This window comes from Diabrotica undecimpunctata, chromosome 5, assembly GCF_040954645.1.
Source record: "Diabrotica undecimpunctata isolate CICGRU chromosome 5, icDiaUnde3, whole genome shotgun sequence".
In the NCBI taxonomy this organism is placed as follows: Eukaryota; Metazoa; Arthropoda; class Insecta; order Coleoptera; family Chrysomelidae; genus Diabrotica; species Diabrotica undecimpunctata.
In genome coordinates, this window is record NC_092807.1 from 15,114,774 (window position 1) to 15,133,221 (window position 18,448).

General features: G+C 32.2%; 2 protein-coding genes across 2 annotated transcripts; both read right to left on the bottom strand.

Moving 5' to 3' along the window:
* Positions 1–1,203: 1,203 nt before the first annotated feature.
* Positions 1,204–3,862, bottom strand: LOC140442094 (zinc finger MYM-type protein 6-like). Its single transcript, XM_072533167.1, has 2 exons — positions 3,434–3,862; positions 1,204–1,332 (listed from the first exon to the last, which is right to left on the bottom strand). Exons 1-2 carry the CDS (start codon positions 3,860–3,862, stop codon positions 1,204–1,206), a joined length of 558 nt encoding a protein of 185 aa, XP_072389268.1.
* Positions 3,863–3,887: 25 nt separating this feature from the next.
* Positions 3,888–4,650, bottom strand: LOC140442095 (protein FAM200B-like). Its single transcript, XM_072533168.1, has 2 exons — positions 4,444–4,650; positions 3,888–4,124 (listed from the first exon to the last, which is right to left on the bottom strand). Exons 1-2 carry the CDS (start codon positions 4,648–4,650, stop codon positions 3,888–3,890), a joined length of 444 nt encoding a protein of 147 aa, XP_072389269.1.
* Between the last annotated feature and the right edge of the window lie 13,798 nt (positions 4,651–18,448).

Consider the following 18,448-nt stretch of genomic DNA (forward strand, 5'->3'; position numbering starts at 1 on the left):
TTTATGTACAATTCAAAAAAATGAAACGATTCCAAAATAATGACAAAATTGATCTTAAATGTCATGAGTAACGTGCATGGTTCTGTGTTTAACGCATACAAAGAACATATGTTTGATCATGATTTTGAAAGAAACCATTTGTTTAATCTAATAAAGATAATTTGTTTCCATTATTGCAACAATAGATTGTACCACGAAGGTGAAAAACTAAATAATGTAATACGAGTTAGAAGTAAGTTAAAAAAAGCTATTTTGTTTTGTGGTCAATAAATTTATAGATTTCCTACATATATTTTTTACCTAACCTAAAACTTCCACCCAAAAGAAAATTATTCTCCTTTAAATAATTTATTTTTGAATATCAAACAAGAAGAGATATACCAACGATATATATAATAATATAATACAATGCAGGTATGTACTTTCAAATAAAACATTTATTTTTACAATTTAAGGCAAAAATATTTATTAATTACTTTACTAAATAATTTATCTTTCATATTTTTTACAAAATATTGAAGTTATATTAAAATTAATCTAAAATTGGGTAATTTTACTAGTGCTTTGCTAAGAATCCAAGCGGGCTCTTGCCGCATTGTGACGTCACTTTCGCGGAAGGTGTTTGCTTCATCGGTTCGGTACAAGGCGTGTCTATCAGTTTTTATGGTCTAAGGAAATAGTAAACGCGGCCAAGACTCACATAGAGTTGTAGAGCCAAATGATGATGATGAAGTACCAAGTTTGAAATGACGCTACTTTGGCACTTAAAAACAATTGATTCAAAGCAATTTCCTGTGTTTTCTAACTTAGCCAATGGCTTAGTACCAGAACTTTTTACTCAAGGTCAACATTTGAGGTTTTTTAGATTTTTCTCGAAAACGGTAAGTTTTATCAAAAAAAAACTTAAACCCAAGTTGTAAAAATTTTCTACAAAAATGGTCTGTATAATTTTTTTGCAAGAATTACCATTCCTTAGATATCGCGATTCGAAGAGTCACATTATACATGATAAGCAAACATTACCACGCCACCTGTATCCGGCGCGTTTTTTACCGTGGTTTCCCCTGTAGGCCTACTTCACTAACTGTCATGTCAATTTTAGGATAATTTAAGAGAACAATACCCGTCTAGATATTACCTTATTATTGATACTGATTTTTGATATTGCTATTGATTATTGGGTGAACTATTGTTTTGCTTTTTTTAGGTATTTAAATCAGATTCATATTCTTGAATGTCTACTTGAACAGTCAAGCCTTCTTCGATTTCTTCTTCATCCTCTTCCTCTTTCTGGATGTTCATAAATTGTTCAAATGTGACTGAGTCATTGGACTAAAAATTGTTGTTGATTCGCTGGAACTGTCATAAATTCATCAAAGATAATCTCGGAACCCGATGATGTTTTTGTAGTTAGACGACGTTGTTCTGCAGCTTTAATGTTCCTTGTCGAGTCACTGTAGTCATTAAATACTACCGTCACTGTAAGCACATAATGTCTGCGTAGATACTGAACATATTTATCAAAAATACCGCTAAAGGTTTCTTCTCCAACACAACGTGATGTAGTAGGTATTCTCCATCAATAATGTTAGTCTTGTTTGTACGATCAACCTCAGTATTGACTGACTGAAAGCAATCGTAAATTGCTACTTTGTTCTTTTGTACAATCCAGCTGCATCTAAAAGTAATAAGAAATAAGGGGCTAATTCATGCTCAAAAAATTTTTCAATCTCATCCTCAAAAGCTTCAGTGATACCCATGCGTTGAAATAATAATACAGGGTCTATAGCTACTTCTTCTTCGTGAACTTTCACGGTGCTACTCGCAGCTAAAAGAGGAAGTACTTTTCTAGAGCGGTTTAATTTGATAATATTAAATGTTTCACCTGCCATTTTAAACATTGAAAGCAATTTTAACTTCACGAGCTTTATGGCAAATAATCATATCGTCACCAATAACTCTAGAAGCAATAGAGATGATTTTATTAATTCTAGGAAAAGCATCATGTTATGAAAACCAGTCTAGAAGTTTTTAAATATATTTAGCATATTTTTTAAGCTGCGAATCACTTGCATCTTCATGCTGATCTGTTGTGTCTATTTGAACATTAGCAAGAACTTCCATCCCCCTCACACACAGTATTCATTGCATGCATTTCGTATATCCATTTACTTATTACACTTTCGTTCGTACTTCTTCCTCGAGAAATGCCCCCATATGTTTTCATAGATTTTATCTTTGATTGTGTAATAATCATATTTGTTAAAGTTTCACAACAAAGTTTATCAGAACATCGAACAGTAAAAAATCCTTCTGTAAACCTTTGATAAACACTAGGATCCATTACATCGTTCAATTGAATCATGTCTTGTAAGTACAAGTGCGCAGACTTTTCTTTAATGCAGTTTAAATGTGATTGCTAATCTCCCATACGTTAGGCCAGTGGTTCCCAACCTTTTTCCCATGATCGCCCCCTTAGACAGGTTTCACCAGTTATGAATACTACAATCGCCCTCCCCCCCACCCAATTAAATTGAAACAAATAATGAATCTATACAAAAGGTAAGTATCCATATTTATTTATTTTTACATTTCGTAAAATGATAAATGGTTATATGTGTGTAAAAGAATTGTTAATGGTTTCCTTGGGCCTGGTGTCCCTCACATAATTTCTTTATGTCTGGCTCAATGTTGGTTAATAACAACCTCAAATCCCCTCTTTCTATTATGTCGAGCCTATTTCTTTGTCTGTTTTTCAATATACACACAGAACTAAAACCTTTCTCCACTAGAGATGTTGTGGGGAATGCCAATAATAATAATTTGATTGCATTCCACAAGATTGGATACACTTCTTTTATCCGCGGCCAAAATCTTTCGTACCCACACTCCCGAAACAAACTTTCAATTTCAACATCATGTCTCAAATCAATCAAGTTTTCTTGAAGAGAAGAACATACCGTTGAAACTTCCACGCTGAAAGGATTGATAAACCAAGTTGGCACTTTCAGACTAGTCAAATCTTGGGAATCGGGACTGCAGATCTTGCATATTTTCTTCTCTCTCTTCTCTGCATATTTTCTTCAAAAATAGATAGTTTGTCAATGAATGCTCCGACTACTCCCTTCGCTTTGGCCATATTTATGTTCTTCCCCTGTAGTTGCAGGTTCATTTCATTTAATTTTTGAAAAATATCTGATAAGTAAGCGATGTCATTTCGCTTCTCTTGTAGTTCTGTACTCAGTGTTGGGTCAGTATTATTAAGAAATTCAATAACAGTATCCATGAGACTGAAGAACCGCCTTAAGCAATTGCCTTTAGAAAGCCAGCGGACTTCCGTATGTAGTAGCAATGTATTAAATATCTCATCATTTTCTTCACAAAGTGTACGAAATATTCGATCATTCTTTGGTTTTGCTTTAACTTGATTTACCGCATCTATGACAAGTCGAAGAGAATCGTGCAACCTACCACTCAAATTCTTGACAGCCAAATGCTCTCTGTGAATGATGCAGTGAACACACAAAATTCCAGGTACTGCTTGTTTCAGATGTGCAATAAATCCCATATGGCGTCCTGTCATTGCTGCTGTACCGTCAGTAGCACAGGCAATCATATTTAATACGGAAATCTCTTTTTCCTCAAAAAATCTCTTAATGACCTCAAATGTGGAAGATCTTTTTGTATCAGTAATCAGACTTCTAACAAATAGAATTTCCTCGGCCATTTCTCCATTGTCGTCAATGAATCGGACATATTGGAGCAAAGCTGTGCTGTCACTCAGGGTACTCTCGTCAAGTTGCACAGTAAACTCTCTGCTTTTCAATTTGTTGCAGAGAACATATTCGACATTCGCTCCCATTTCATCAATCCTTCTGGAGACAGTATTATTGCTGAGAGGAACTGCATCTGTTACTTGGCTGGCCTGATGGGGTCCACATAGTATCAACTATCTCGTTGACAGCTGGAAGGATGAGTTCTTCTCCAATTGTGTGCGGCTTGCCACTTTTTGCTATTAAGAATGATACCTTGTAGGAAGCAAGTAAACCCTTGTCGTTTTTCTTGGTAGCTTTTGCAATCAATGACCCAACAGTAACTCGCCTTTCATACTTTGCCTTGAGCTCCTGTAAACGAAAGAAATACATATTCACTTTAATTATTATAAGTAATGGTAATAAAGTTTAAAAAAGGTTTTCTTTCAGTCTGACTTTTGGTAATAGAAAGTAAAAATAATTATAATATGTTGATACCTAGGTACAGTTACGATCACTAAATAGTTTACACTTTAATTTTTACATTGCAATACTTTTGACGTAAAAGGTGCGTTTAAACGGGGCAAAAATTTAAAAAATAGGCTCCTAGATACGTAAGTCTGTAAACTATTCAATGATTGTAACTGTACATGGAAAAAATACATCCTACAAACAAAAGACTTTTACTCACCGCAAAATATTGGACGGGTCTGTCTGACTTATCTGAATGAATTCTCTTCAAGTGATCCATAAGACGAGGCGGCTTCATGGATTCGTTTGACAAAGATTTTGCACAAATGAGACACAATGGTAGATTCTTATTCCCTGGCAATTCAATGAATCCATATTTCAAATACTCCGTTGAGTACTGCCGGCACTTTTTTTTAGGTGCTGACATTTTGAGAGCAAAACAAAAGAGTAATTAATTACAACTTATTGAGAAGGCAAAGAATAAAGACACTATCTCGCAATTCTCAATAAATAATTATATTGCCAGGCGTCGACGTCTCTGTCCGAATTCTAACATTGTGACTAATAATGATTCTAATATTGTGACGCCTCGTGTTCGATAAGATCTGTGACTAGACGAGATGTTTGTGTTATTATTACCTGCATTGGTATACATATATTTTTTATTATGCTATGGATATCCGATCGAAAGTATTGTATTTTTTTCTCTATTCTTATTTTTCTCAATTACAAATTTCTCGTTTTCCGGATGCTAAACGCCTCCCTTATCGCCCCCTTTTCTCTGTCGCCCCCGTCGCTCTATCTCCCCCCTGAATATCTCAAATCGCCCCCAGGGGGGCGATCGCCCCCAGGTTGGGAATCACTGCGTTAGGCTCTTAAAAACTCCTTTACAGTAAACACCATCCGAAAGTATTGTACCCATAATTGTGCGGTTAGGCCTCGTTAATGATTTTTAATTAACTTTTTTTTAAGTGATCAAGTAATTTTCCAGATATTTTATCATCTTCATTAATGTCATATTACGAAAGAATGTTAATTAGAATATTTTCACTGGTAATGGTAAAGGTTTGCATCCATCACATCATCAATAGCAAGTTCTTTTAATATTCTTAATGCTAAAGTGAGTTAAAGTATTGTATGAGCTTAAACTGCTGTGGCGTAAGCATGGCCATTAAGCATTTTCTCTTAGATAATATATATAAAAGAGACATAAATAGTCATTTATACTTGTCTTAAGTGCCTGATATGTATATACGTGTCTTATAGGTACATATCATGTATAATGTGACTTATAATCGCGGTATCTCAGGAATGGTAACTCTTAGGAAAACAATCATAGCTGGTTTTGTTGTATTTTTTTTAACTAGAAGGTTAAAAAAATATTTTTTATATTTTTCTGAAGCTATTTTCTTGTGACATTTTAAAGTAAATACTATTTTATTGGGAATAAGCCACAATTAAAGGTTAAAATAAGTTTATTGACGTTTTGAAAAACGTTTTTTATACATTTTACAGTAAAATGATTTAAATAAAAGTTGTAGACTATAAAAATTTATGTAATTTTGAGAGCATTTAAGTTAAAATACATAAACAATTGACCGGGATAGTTGCAGAAAACAATTTTTTTGACAGTAATTTATGAATGTTAATAACTTTATATTTTATGAATAACAATATGTAGTATAGCTACTTGAAATTATGGCAATTAATGAATTATTGAAGTTTGCTAAATATCAACTAGAAAGAGCAAATAATTTATAATTTATTCAATTTGTTTTTTTATTTTATTTATTATTTTATTTTTTATTATTTTATTTGTTTATCCGGGAGAGCGAATATTTAAACAACTGTACTTGCCCAAACAGTGACTCTACAGGCATTTTGTAAATTGCAATCGATTTTTTAAAGCTTCAATGTATATTAAAAATTTTTTTTATTAAAAAACAGTTAAAAATGCCGACTTTTTAGATTTTAAACTCTTAAAATCCTAGCGCTTTATTTTAAAAAATAAACTTCCATTGTTTTTTAACATTAAAAGCTGAAAATTGAAAGATTTTAAATGAAGATCTAGTTTTGTGATCCAACTGATAGATGGCATATACAGTGAAGGAGTAAAAAATTATAATCCATTAACAGGGTGGTACTCGTAAAATACTGTTATGAAAAAGTGAAGGAAAAAACTGTCCAAACTCAATTTTTTTTTAAATTGAAACTTCAAATTGAAGCGCGCTGGCAAAATTTGCAATATCTCGAATTCTATCGCATGTAGATCCTTAATTTTTTTAAATTGAAGTAGCTCAACAAAATAATAAGAATTTTGCTATACTCACCTCTCGGAAAATCCCGGAAAAATAAATGAATTAAATTTTTACATAAATAATTTATTTAATTTAACTATTATTTTGTACGAAATAATAGTAAACAGAACATGTTTACTATTATGTTAAAATGTTAATATTTTTATACCATTATTTAAACATTTCCACAGAAACTAATACGCTTTCTTTTTTCTTTCAGGTAAGCATAATTCGTAGTTCTTTACAACACGTAAGTCGAAATTTAGTTTAATAATTTATTTATTTATTTATTTATTTATTGCACTCAGTATAGTATTTAGACCAAAATATGCAAGTAGTCATCGTTTGATATTGGGACAATTTATATACAGACGAAAACACCAAAAGACAATATCCAGTAATCAGGAACTAGAAGGCCTCGCAAATAAGAGATTTAAAGTAAAAATTCTACAACAATTTACGAGTAGTATTCGAGATATCAAAATACCTTGCAGTATTTGCTACGTATAAACGAAGCATGGACTCAAACAGAACTGTATTAACATCTAAAAGAAACAATAACTAAAGCGGTAAACGAATCACTTCATTCATGAAATTCATTCATAGCGCTGCTTCCGTTATGAGTTTATTGAACTGTACAATTATTTCGTCTATTGAATTTTCTAAGCAAATTTTTGATGATTCGCTACGGATAATTTCTTGAAAACTGCGCCAATCAGCTTTATCTAGCCTCCATTTCGGATCAGGTGTAACTGGCGTAGGTTTCATCGAGTGCAAAACAATATATCTATTTTTTCATTATCATTATCTTATGAACATATATGTTACTGACATTTTGATAAAACTAGATTTAGTAGTTCGAATTTTAAAGCAGGAACGCTAAAAGAACTTTTTGTTTTCCAGTTATGGTGACTTATTAACAAAATAAAGATGCTAGAGATAAAAAACTTGGAATTGTAAATTGTCGTTTCAATAAAACACTATGTAATTATGGGTAATTGTGTTATTAAAAAACTAAAATTTCGTGTCTTAGTTACTGCACCTTTTACTAATTTAATTCCATCGATTTTAAAATTTCCCCTCCGCTCTATAATCTCTAATTTTAAAATGGAGTCTCGCTCTCGCTTATTCGGCCTTTTATATTATTTGGACGTAATGCCTTAATTAGTAGAGAGTTTTAACTTTTAACAGGGCGATTATTCCCCGTAGTTTTTCTTTTTATTTGTCTTCAAAACGAAGGAAATTTATTTGACAACTATAATTGGATCATTTACTGCAGTTTGTTGCGACGGAGAAAGAAAAATGGGGGCAGTAAAAAGTCGTCGTGGATGTCTGGCGTGGTAAGAAGTGAAGGAAGAGATAATTGCCCTAATCCTACTAATCAATAACACGTTGAAAAAATATATACATAAAAATAAAATAATGACATACCTACATGTTGACGTATGGTCGCCTTGTTCATTAGAAATCTAAGTTTAGACCAAATTCCTATATAATATTAAGTATAAAAGCATTTCGTATACAAGAAATAGGACAAGAATAAATAGGTACAGAAGAGGGGGAGGGAGAGAACGAGAGAAAAAAAGTTCAGGGGAAAGGAGAAACGTATACACCCATATTTCCTAGTGTCTAGTGATTATAGTTTCATCTATTTCCCTTAATTTCATTATTTAGTTTTTACCATTCGTTAATTTCCTCGTTAGAACTCTGAGCCTCAAACCATTTCGATGGGATTGAGTTCACAGTGATAGGGTGACAGAAGCCATTCTTGAATATCTTTTTTTAGTGTTGAGCTGTTGGGAATTTGTTCTGACTTTCTGCTGTGATAGGAGGCATTCTCCATTACCACAACAGTTTTTTCTGACAAATTTAGCATTAAGTTATTTTCGAACCAATCTTCGAAGGTCGATCCATCCATTTCGTCGTGGTAGTCCTGAGTATTTTTCTTTGCCAAAAACATGATGGCACAATTATGGCAGAACGATTATGGCAGTAATTAGATCCGCAGGGACATAAATAACATTTTAAATTTGGCAGTTAGTAGAAATTACCGGAATTATTTTAAACTTTGAAACAAATGTTTATTTAATGCACATTTTATTATACTACTGCTACTAATAAAAGATAAAAGTTGATAAGTTACTATTAGAAACAAATAATGTATAGTATTATGTAAAATTATTAGCAAACAATATTTGTAAATTACATAAAATTGTACGTGAGGACTTGTTGAGAACTCCTGGTTTATTCCGTTTATTTTGAAAGATAGACAACAGAGAACGCCATCGCTCACTGCATAAAACTGGCAACGTCTTGGCGAAATTCCCATAAGGTTAGCATTGCATATCTTACCCTGTACAGACTAGTCACTTTGAGACGATGTATAGTACTGTCAGGTTTGCTACTTCTGCGCAGAATGGTAAATTATTAATTATCATTTATGATTGGTTAGTAAAATTATCCTAGAAAAAATATTTGAAATAAAAAATATCTCGTTTAGATAATTATTTTTAAAAATAAAATAGACGAACAGCCTTATTTTCAAATATTGACAAATTTAGCTTTATTTTGGAAACTTAACAGTTTGAGCGATACATTATTAGCAAAAAATTTTGCAAATGGCGTCCCCTATTATCCCTTAAAAAATTTCCATTGACCTACCAAATGAGATGTTGCCAAAAGTAACAGTTTTGAAAATGTGGTGCTCTAAACCTTTCAAACCAGTTTTTTCACAATTGTACTTAATTGGCATTCCCCCTTTTTTCAGTGTACTCGTCATTTGTAATGAGCTGACAATTGCAACCAACCAGACTATTCTGTGCTAGCTAACAAACAAATTAAGAGCAGTGCTTCGTTTTATGATGTATTATTACTGAATTACACCATCAACAATATTCACCTATTATTTATTTTAATGCAGTTTAGCAAACTTACTGGATAGCAGTGAATCTTATAAAAAATTAATTAGAAAATTTGTATTCGCTCTCTTAACCCCAATCGTGTAAACATAACAATCCGCAGACTCGTAGTAATTAAATATTTAGAGTTACTCTGATTAACTCTTTTAGTAACACGAGAACTGACTGCTTGATCTGCATCTGTGTGCTTACCTAAGGGATTAGAATACTATACGCGAGTTATTCGTGTATTCCTTACGAAAATAAGCGGTCTCCTAGTATTTTACATGCGCTAAAATGTTCTGGTGAAGTGCTAGTTTGTACTGGTTTTACAATTGCTGCTTTAATTATGTTCTAAAATTATACCCTTTTAACCCTTCTTGAATTAAAAACAAATTGTTTTGTTTTTTAAGTTGGAAATAAACTTATATTATCTCACAAATTATTTTCAACTACCCACTGATATTGATAAATCGGTTATGATCATCATTATATTTGCTTTTATATTTATGTGAGATTGGCTTAAGGTGTAGACTACTGTTGGGAGGTTAGGCCACCAAAATGGAAAATATATGTATTTAACTACAACAATTAATCAAATACCAAGATAAAAAACATACACTAGTTGTTGTTAATTTGTTGATGTTGATTTATGAAATCTTGACTCACAAATCGCAAACATTTGTTTACATTCTTAAATATAAACCATCCTTTTGTCTAAAGATCTGTCATAGTGTTGACAAATTCTCGATCCGTTAGATCCCGTGATATCTAGCCCAACAAACTTCTTTCTTTAATTTCGATTTCCAGAGACCTGTAAACTTTTTAACCAAGTATTTAAATAATCTTTATCTTTTGTCTGTCCCCATCCCCATGAAAGTTCTAGCTTTCATGGGGAAGTTCTAGCTTTCATATCAAATTTTCCTGCCCAACATTATTTTGTTCTAGCACAAGCGTCTTTGGCTCCCAACTTTCTATTTACCAGTGATTGTTTTTAACTTCTACTCTCCCTTATACTATAAAATACAAAAGGCCAACTTTATCCGTAAGGTAAAGGATATAAAGAAAGCCTTATATCAAAGTTATCGACATAATCAAAATAATAAAAGAAAGAAGGAGATATATAAAAACTGTGAATCGTCAAACTGGTAAAAATAAAAACAATTTTGAGTGGAGCATTACTGACAATAATAAATTATTGATACATCCAGAACACATAGCAAACAAATTTGGTAAGTATTTTTGTACATCAGTCAAACGCACATTATTAAAACATTTCAATAACTATACCTTTAACGATTTCACAACTATGACAATTAACAACACATTCTTTTTTTCTGAGGTCTCACCATTTGATATTGAGAATGCTATATCTTCCTTAAACTATACCAGCTCAGTATTCTCAGCTCAACCTATCTGTCAAGGATGGCAAGTTTCCAAGTGACCTTAAAACGGGAGTAGTTAGTCCAATTTTCAAAAAGGGAGATCCATGTTTGGTTGATAATTACAGGCCAATCACCGTAACAAGTGTACTCTCTAAGATTATCGAAAAGTGTATTTACAGTAAAATGTTAAATTTTATGAATAAATATGATATCTTAAATAAATGCCAGCAAGGGTTTCTTCCTAACAAATCTACAGAGAGTGCTTCTATTTCATTATTTAATTATATCCACGCTACTTTGGATCGAAAAAGGTATGTGGGTGCACTCTTTTTTGACTTAACTATAGCTTTTGACTCTATTGACATTGAAATTATACTGCATAAATTAGAAGCCCTTGGTTTTCGGGGCAATTTCTTGAACTGGTTAAGGTCATACTTACAATATCGTAAATTCCTAGTAAAAGTCGATAATAAGAAGTCATCTGTTTTTAATCTTGATCAAGGTGTACCGCAAGACTCCGTATTGGGACCCTTAATATTTCTTTTATATGTAAATGATTTGATACATTTTTTAACTGCAGACCATACAGTTCTTTATGCAGATGATTCAACAATTGTAGTTGACGAGTCAACTGAAGTCGAACTAATTTCAAAAATGAACTTAGTAGTACAGGAATTTACAACCTGGTGTAAAAGGAACTCATTAATGGTAAATGCAAAGAAAACTATTTGTATGCAGTTCTACTCGCGCTGTAAGCCATCCCATGGTTGTAAAATTACAGTTAGTTCTGAGGAAATACCCTTTAGTGATACAACACTATTTCTTGGTAGCATTCTAGAAAGTAATATGACATGGGATGAAAATGTCACTAAAGTCTGCAAAACAATGAATAAGGGTTACTATGCGATCCTTCAGTTGAAAACCCTATTTAACACTAATCAATTGATAAGTGTGTATTATGCATTGGTTTATTCATATATGACCTATAATGTTGTCTTATGGGGAAACTCTTCTAGAGTTTTTCTAACTCAAAAGAGAATTCTTAGATTGATATTCAATATTGATAATAGACAATCATGTCGTAAATATTTTATTGAACACAGACTGTTGACTTATCATGCTTTATATATTTATAAGTGTATTATTCACGTCAAAATTAAATTTCAAAATTTTACCCTCAACTCTGACTTTCATAATTACCCGACAAGACACGGGAGGTTGATAAGCGTGTGTAAACACTCCACAACTCTCTTTGAAACTAGCCCTGATTTTGCAGGATCTAAATTTTACAATTGTTTGCCACTTAATATAAGAAATGAAAATAATATTCAAAAATTCAAAAATAAATTAAAACATGCTTGATCCAATTATGCGTTTACAACCTAAATGATTATTTTGACTTAATAAAAGACTACAGGGAATGAGGATCGACGGGTTCAGAGACGCTCTATATCTCATATCTTTTTTTTTATATTAATCTATATTTTATTGATTTTGTTTTATGTAATTGTCCTATATAACTTGTTGATCATGCTTTATGTACTATATGACTTGTCCTATATCACAATGTGATCTGATGGGATTAATAAAGAATATTCTTCTTCTTCTTCTTGTTCTTAAACTAAAGAAACAATTTGGTGTAACCAGTTATTGTCCTAGCGGCTTACACCAAATCACCAAAATAATTGCCAAGTTCTCATAGGTTTCTTTCAAGAACACCTAATGTCTAATAAGAATAAAAGCATAGAAGCCAGCGTTATACAGTAAAACTGCTTTTTAGCTATATTTTGATGAGTCAATAAAGAGACGTCATTTCAAAGATTTGATGTCACGTCACAGACCACGACATTTTTTTACGATCTGCACCAAGGAAAAGACACTTCAGAAAGTAATAAGATTTTCTTTTATGTCGGAATCCAAGCAATTTACCAGCATCTTTCTGAAGATCCAGATCTATTACCAAATATTTTTTCTCGTCGTAGCAGAATAATTTTAGTCTAGGATCATCTTCAAAGTCAAATATTGAGTCCTGATTGTCCAGAGCTTGTACTTAATCTTCATCTGAGACTTATATCTTATCTACCATAACAGGAGGCTTTGCACAGGTATTTATGCATTATTAGGAAGAGGACTAAATAGCTGAGGGAAGGTTTTGGTATACAACGATATACAATAATTCTAAATTGAACCCTTTGACATCACTTGAAAAGCAGTAACAGTTGTTTACCATGGTTTTTTTCCTTCCATCATACCATAGGTGCTTTTTTGTCCTGCAAATTTGAGAACTTCTTTTGAGAACTTCTTTTTGCTCTTGATCACCAAATTTAAGTCATAACTATGAAAAATACACGTTCTTAACAATGTCTGTTAAAACGAGTTGATATTAACCTATTTAGGTTATTCACAAAACTGACTAGGCAGCGTACATGATGCTTGTGTGATACCAAGGTGTATTTGTCTTTCCGCACAGCGAGTATGCGCACCATGTGTAAGATAGAGATAATATCTCTGCATCTAATACGGGGTTTACACCAACAATAAATTCACGAAGAAGTTCATGAATTTATTCATTCATCATTCACAGAATTTCATCAATTTCTGTGTCAATAAGTTTGTGAATATCTTGAATTTAAAAGTTTCTTTGACTTCAAATAAAATTTTACATCAAATGTCATTATTTCAGTAGTACCAATGGTTTTATTATTGGATGTTATTTATTGTTGATTATTGTCTGAATAAAGATATATTTGGAAATATAATCAGAAAACAATAATATTGTTTTAAAAAGAAAGTAGTGATTTAGATTCTACAAAAAATTATGCTGAATTTAGTAAAGAGTAAGTAAAAGTGGGTGAAACTGTTGATTTTTAGACACAGAAGACAATTTCAAATAACTTAAATAAGGACAACATAGCCAAAGAAACAGAAAAAGTGGCAATTTTATTTTTTAATACGATAGAACAAGAAAATCTAACATTCATTCATTCATTACCTACTTACCTACTGTGTAACTTTTAAGGAAATTTTAGACGGTCACATCAGATCTCCGTTTAGTGTCAGTTTCAGTCGAACTGTCAGTTATCTGTATGTATAAACACAAAAAACTGCAAGAAAAACTGAAACTGATACTGAGCTGTTGTTCGATGCTACTAAAAGTTATTGCATCAGTTGTTAGTTAAACTGATGTATAAACAAACTTATTTGATAGGTCTCAGTTTCGGGTATTAAGATGCATAAACTAGAAGTTGATATGACAGTAGGAAATTTAAGACTTTGATATGTACTTCCAGTAGCCAAAAAGCTGATCGTTGCACTTTGCCCCTCATGTGGTGATATAACTTCTCTCACATTGGTGGTTTTTTTATAATTGTTGTTACTAACTGCAACAATTCTAGATATGCATCATCACTCATTCTTAAATAGTTTGACCAATCAGAAGGTTCAAAATGAAGTTCCTATAATAAATTTAAATCCGAAAATGTATTTCTTTTCAGGAGCCAATTTTTACTCCATGTACTTCTCATTTTTCGTGTTTTTTTAGTGCCAAGCACAACCCGGCCGCAATTAGGCTATCTTCGTCCATCACTGAACTGTGCAAGACAAATGACAACTGACAACTAAACTGATCGTTTAACCACGTCTTACAACCCAAACTGAACTGACAACTGTTCTGAAACTGAAATTGAACGGAGAACTGATCTGATCGTCTAAAAGTACCTTTGAATGGTGAAAGCATTTATTTAAATATAATATCTGCCTGCACCAAGTCAAAGTAAAGAAGAAAGAAAGGTACAATACTTTTTATAATTTTTTAACCACTATTCATTATATATTCCCAAGAGATATCCAATAGAAATAAATATGTTTATTATTAGAATATTGAGATGTGTAGAATTCTAATCAAACAGAGAAGTTTTAAAGAAAGGAATACTTAAAAACAAATAAAAAATGGAAATAATCAGTAATACTGTACCACTAGTTTGTGAGCTGATTCTTTACAATAATTTTAACGATTTGTTTTAAACATATTACAATATGTAGGTTACACAGGTATATGTATAAGATTATATGGGAAGATACTGCGAGAAAAGATAGAATAAGCGATAAAAGGCAAAATCGGTGAGGATCAGGCAGGCTTCACGGCAGGAAGATCATGCATAGACCACATATACACACTGGAACAACTGTTGGAAAAGAAAAAAGCAAAAAATAGAGATATACACTTGACATTTGTGAGAAAGGCGTATGACTCTGTACCAAGGTCAGAACTATGGGAGGTAATGTACAAATTAGAAATACAGACGAAACTCATAGAAGCTATAAAAGCTCTGTATAAAGAAAAAAAAAGTGTCCACTAAAATGGGAACAAGAATCATAGGGCCTTCACCACAACAAAAGGGCTCCTGTAGGGTTGTTCCACATCTCCAACCCTTTTCAAAATATACTTAGAGAAAGCCTTGACTACATGGAAAAGAAAATGTGAAGGCATGGGAGTACCGGTACGGAACGAATACCTATAAGTATACGTTAAGCTTTGCAGACCACCAAGTAGTGATTGCACAAGACCAAGACGACCTCAGCTACATGATGAAGAAACTACAAGAAGAATATACCAAGGCTGGCCTAGATATTAACCTCGCGAAAACAGAGTACCTATCTACAAATGAAGAAGACATAGAAGATCTACAGATTGATGACAACGTAACAATCAAAGGAAAGGATAAATTCAAATACCTGGGGTTTATAATCACGAAAAAGGCAACAACAGAGAAAGAAATTACACACAGATTAGGACAAACAAGAACAGCAATCCGACAACTTAACTCATTATGGTGGGATAGACACCTAAATATGAAAACAAAAACGCAGATTTATAAAACATTAGTGCGAAGTATTATGACATATGGAGCTGAAAATTGGATTATAAACAAGAAAAACAGCAGTAAGATAGTAGCAACAGAGATGGAATGCCTGCGAAGATGCTGCAGAGTAACAAGAATGGATAGGAGAAGTAATGACGAAATAAAGCAAAGAACATCAATAGAAACAGACATACTAACATATATAGAACAAAAAAGACTAAAGTGGTATGGACATGTAAGAAGAACTAGCGACAGCAGATGGATAAAGAGAATAACCGAATGGAGCCCAATAGGAAGGAGGAAAAGAGGACGACCCCGAAAATCCTGGAGGAACAAAGTAGACGACGGCATGAGTAAGAGAGGCCTAAACGATGGAGAATGGAACAACAGAGAGAGATGCAAACGGTTGAGCGAGAGAAGGCAGTGGATACTGTAGAATCCCTAAATATATATACAATATGTAGGTACAATTTACTATATTGAATAGTAGGGTAGGATAGGACTAAACTAAATAAATAAAAATACAATAATTTTTAAATATTATATAATTGGTAAATAAATTTTAAGTGAAGAATCATAATAACTGGAATAAAAGCTAATTTTAATATTTGTTATACACAAACAACTATGACTAGTCTAAATAAAAAATCATATTTACAGATTTGGTTTTATCAGGATAAGAAATCCTGCATTAAAAAAAAATCGTAAATTCAGAAAGGAAACTATGAATAATCAAGTAGTGACCATTGATATACTATACTATAATATGGATGGTAGTGAGCCTATTTGAAGAAAGAACAAAACTAGTAGCAGGCCAACTGCTTTATGTAGAAAAAGAGGAGAAAATAGCACAACAGAAACATGTCAGAGAAATGAAACTGGCCGATGACATGCATTGAATGGAAAAAGATTTATTAGATTTAAAAATTAAATTATGCAAAGAAACAATTAATAAAAAATAAACAAATTATATGTATATTAATGATCCTTCCCTTCTGAGGTTTTTCCATAACACAAGAATATTTTATAGGGCTCTCAAACATAAGGAACAACTTAAGAAAGTTCAATAATGTCTTTATTTTGCAATGAATCTTCAAAATTGTCTCAATTGAATTGAACTGATTTTTCAATTGAACCATTTAAGCTGTACAGTCACTTCCATTTTCTAAAATATTATATTCAGGATGTGTTGGTGAATTGTTTTAGTGGACTTGATCTGAATTAGGGATGGCGATTTTTAACAAAACACCGGTTTTCGGTTATACCGGTTTTTTTGCCAAAAAAACCGGTTTTTCCAAAAACCGGTTTTTGGTTTTTTTAATCCAATAGGTTACAAAGTTACATTTACAATGCACTTTAGTTTGCGATACTTCATTCTATTCGATATTAATATGATCAAAATTAGAAGGTACTATCGAAAGAACGTCAATATCAATATAAATAAAACACAATTTTTAATAAAACCATTCTATTCTATTAATTATTATATTTATTTATTATTTTATTATTATTATATATTTATTGATTATTATTAAATATAATATAGCGTAAGATTAATATATACATATACAATAAAAGTATAATATAAGTAGAATAAAGTAATATTTTAAGTAAAAAGTATAGGTTAGAATTAGAAGGTTACAAATAGGTCATATTATATGAAATGGATTTAGCATTGTGTTGTATTTTTCATGAAACCTATTGAGAAAAACTCGTTCATATATATGTTGATCGGTTAAGCGGCTTCTCTCATCTGACACAATATCATTCAATGATGACACCAGTCTCTCTGATGCCACCGAACTTCCGACCAACGACATGTATTTTTTAGCTATAAAAGCCAACCTTGGCATACAGGTTCTGTTCTGTTCCCAGAATGAAAACGGATCACTTAATCTCGACAGCAAAGGCTGCTGCAGAAATAGAGTCAGTTCATTTGGAAGAGAACTTTGAATCCGTGTGTCCTGAGAACTTGAACTGGAATCACTGTTCACCAACCGCAGATCGTGTGAATACCAAAGAGGGTTTGATTTTAAACTCACTTTAGCTTCTTCATTCTGGAAGGAGCAGGAAGGAGAAAGTTTTCCGATTTCGGTAAGGTACGTCCTAACTTCCGAGCCTAAATTGGATGTAAATTAATATAAGGTAGAATGCTCAAATAAATGAACTTTGATAAAATGAAAGGCCGAGCTTAGTTTTATTAATTAAATCTTTGCCAAGTACTTTTGCCTCCTAGAACATCTTCAGGGGCCTTTCGTCAAATTTGGGATATCCAACAATCGCAGAATGTCGTAAACATAAAATTGTACATAACACTACACTAAACAAGGACAAACAGTTTAAAATTATTTAAAAAATAGTCGAAGCTACATTCTAGTCGGCAACAGGAGAGAGATTTTCTCCTGTTTCCCTGTTTCCTGTTACCGCAACCATTTCAACTTATAAAAAATTTCCCAGATTCTTTCAAATGGGATTTAAAAAAATAATATCAACATAAATATTTTACTTAAAAATAAATTGGATAATGCAATTCATCTTTAATTTTTACTACCATCAAAAAAAATTTATCATGTATTACTTTTAACACGTTTGTATAATAGGTACATTTTAACTCATTTAATACTTCCTGTATGGGGGTATCGTTTTGAAAACGTAGGGAAATCCTTGGAGATTCTTATTCGTAATCGGTACCTAATTCGATATTCATAGTCAGAACATTACTTTTGGTAATCAGAAAAGCTCATTCACCCACTTTCAATGTCAAGAGTCAAGTGTGAAAAATAG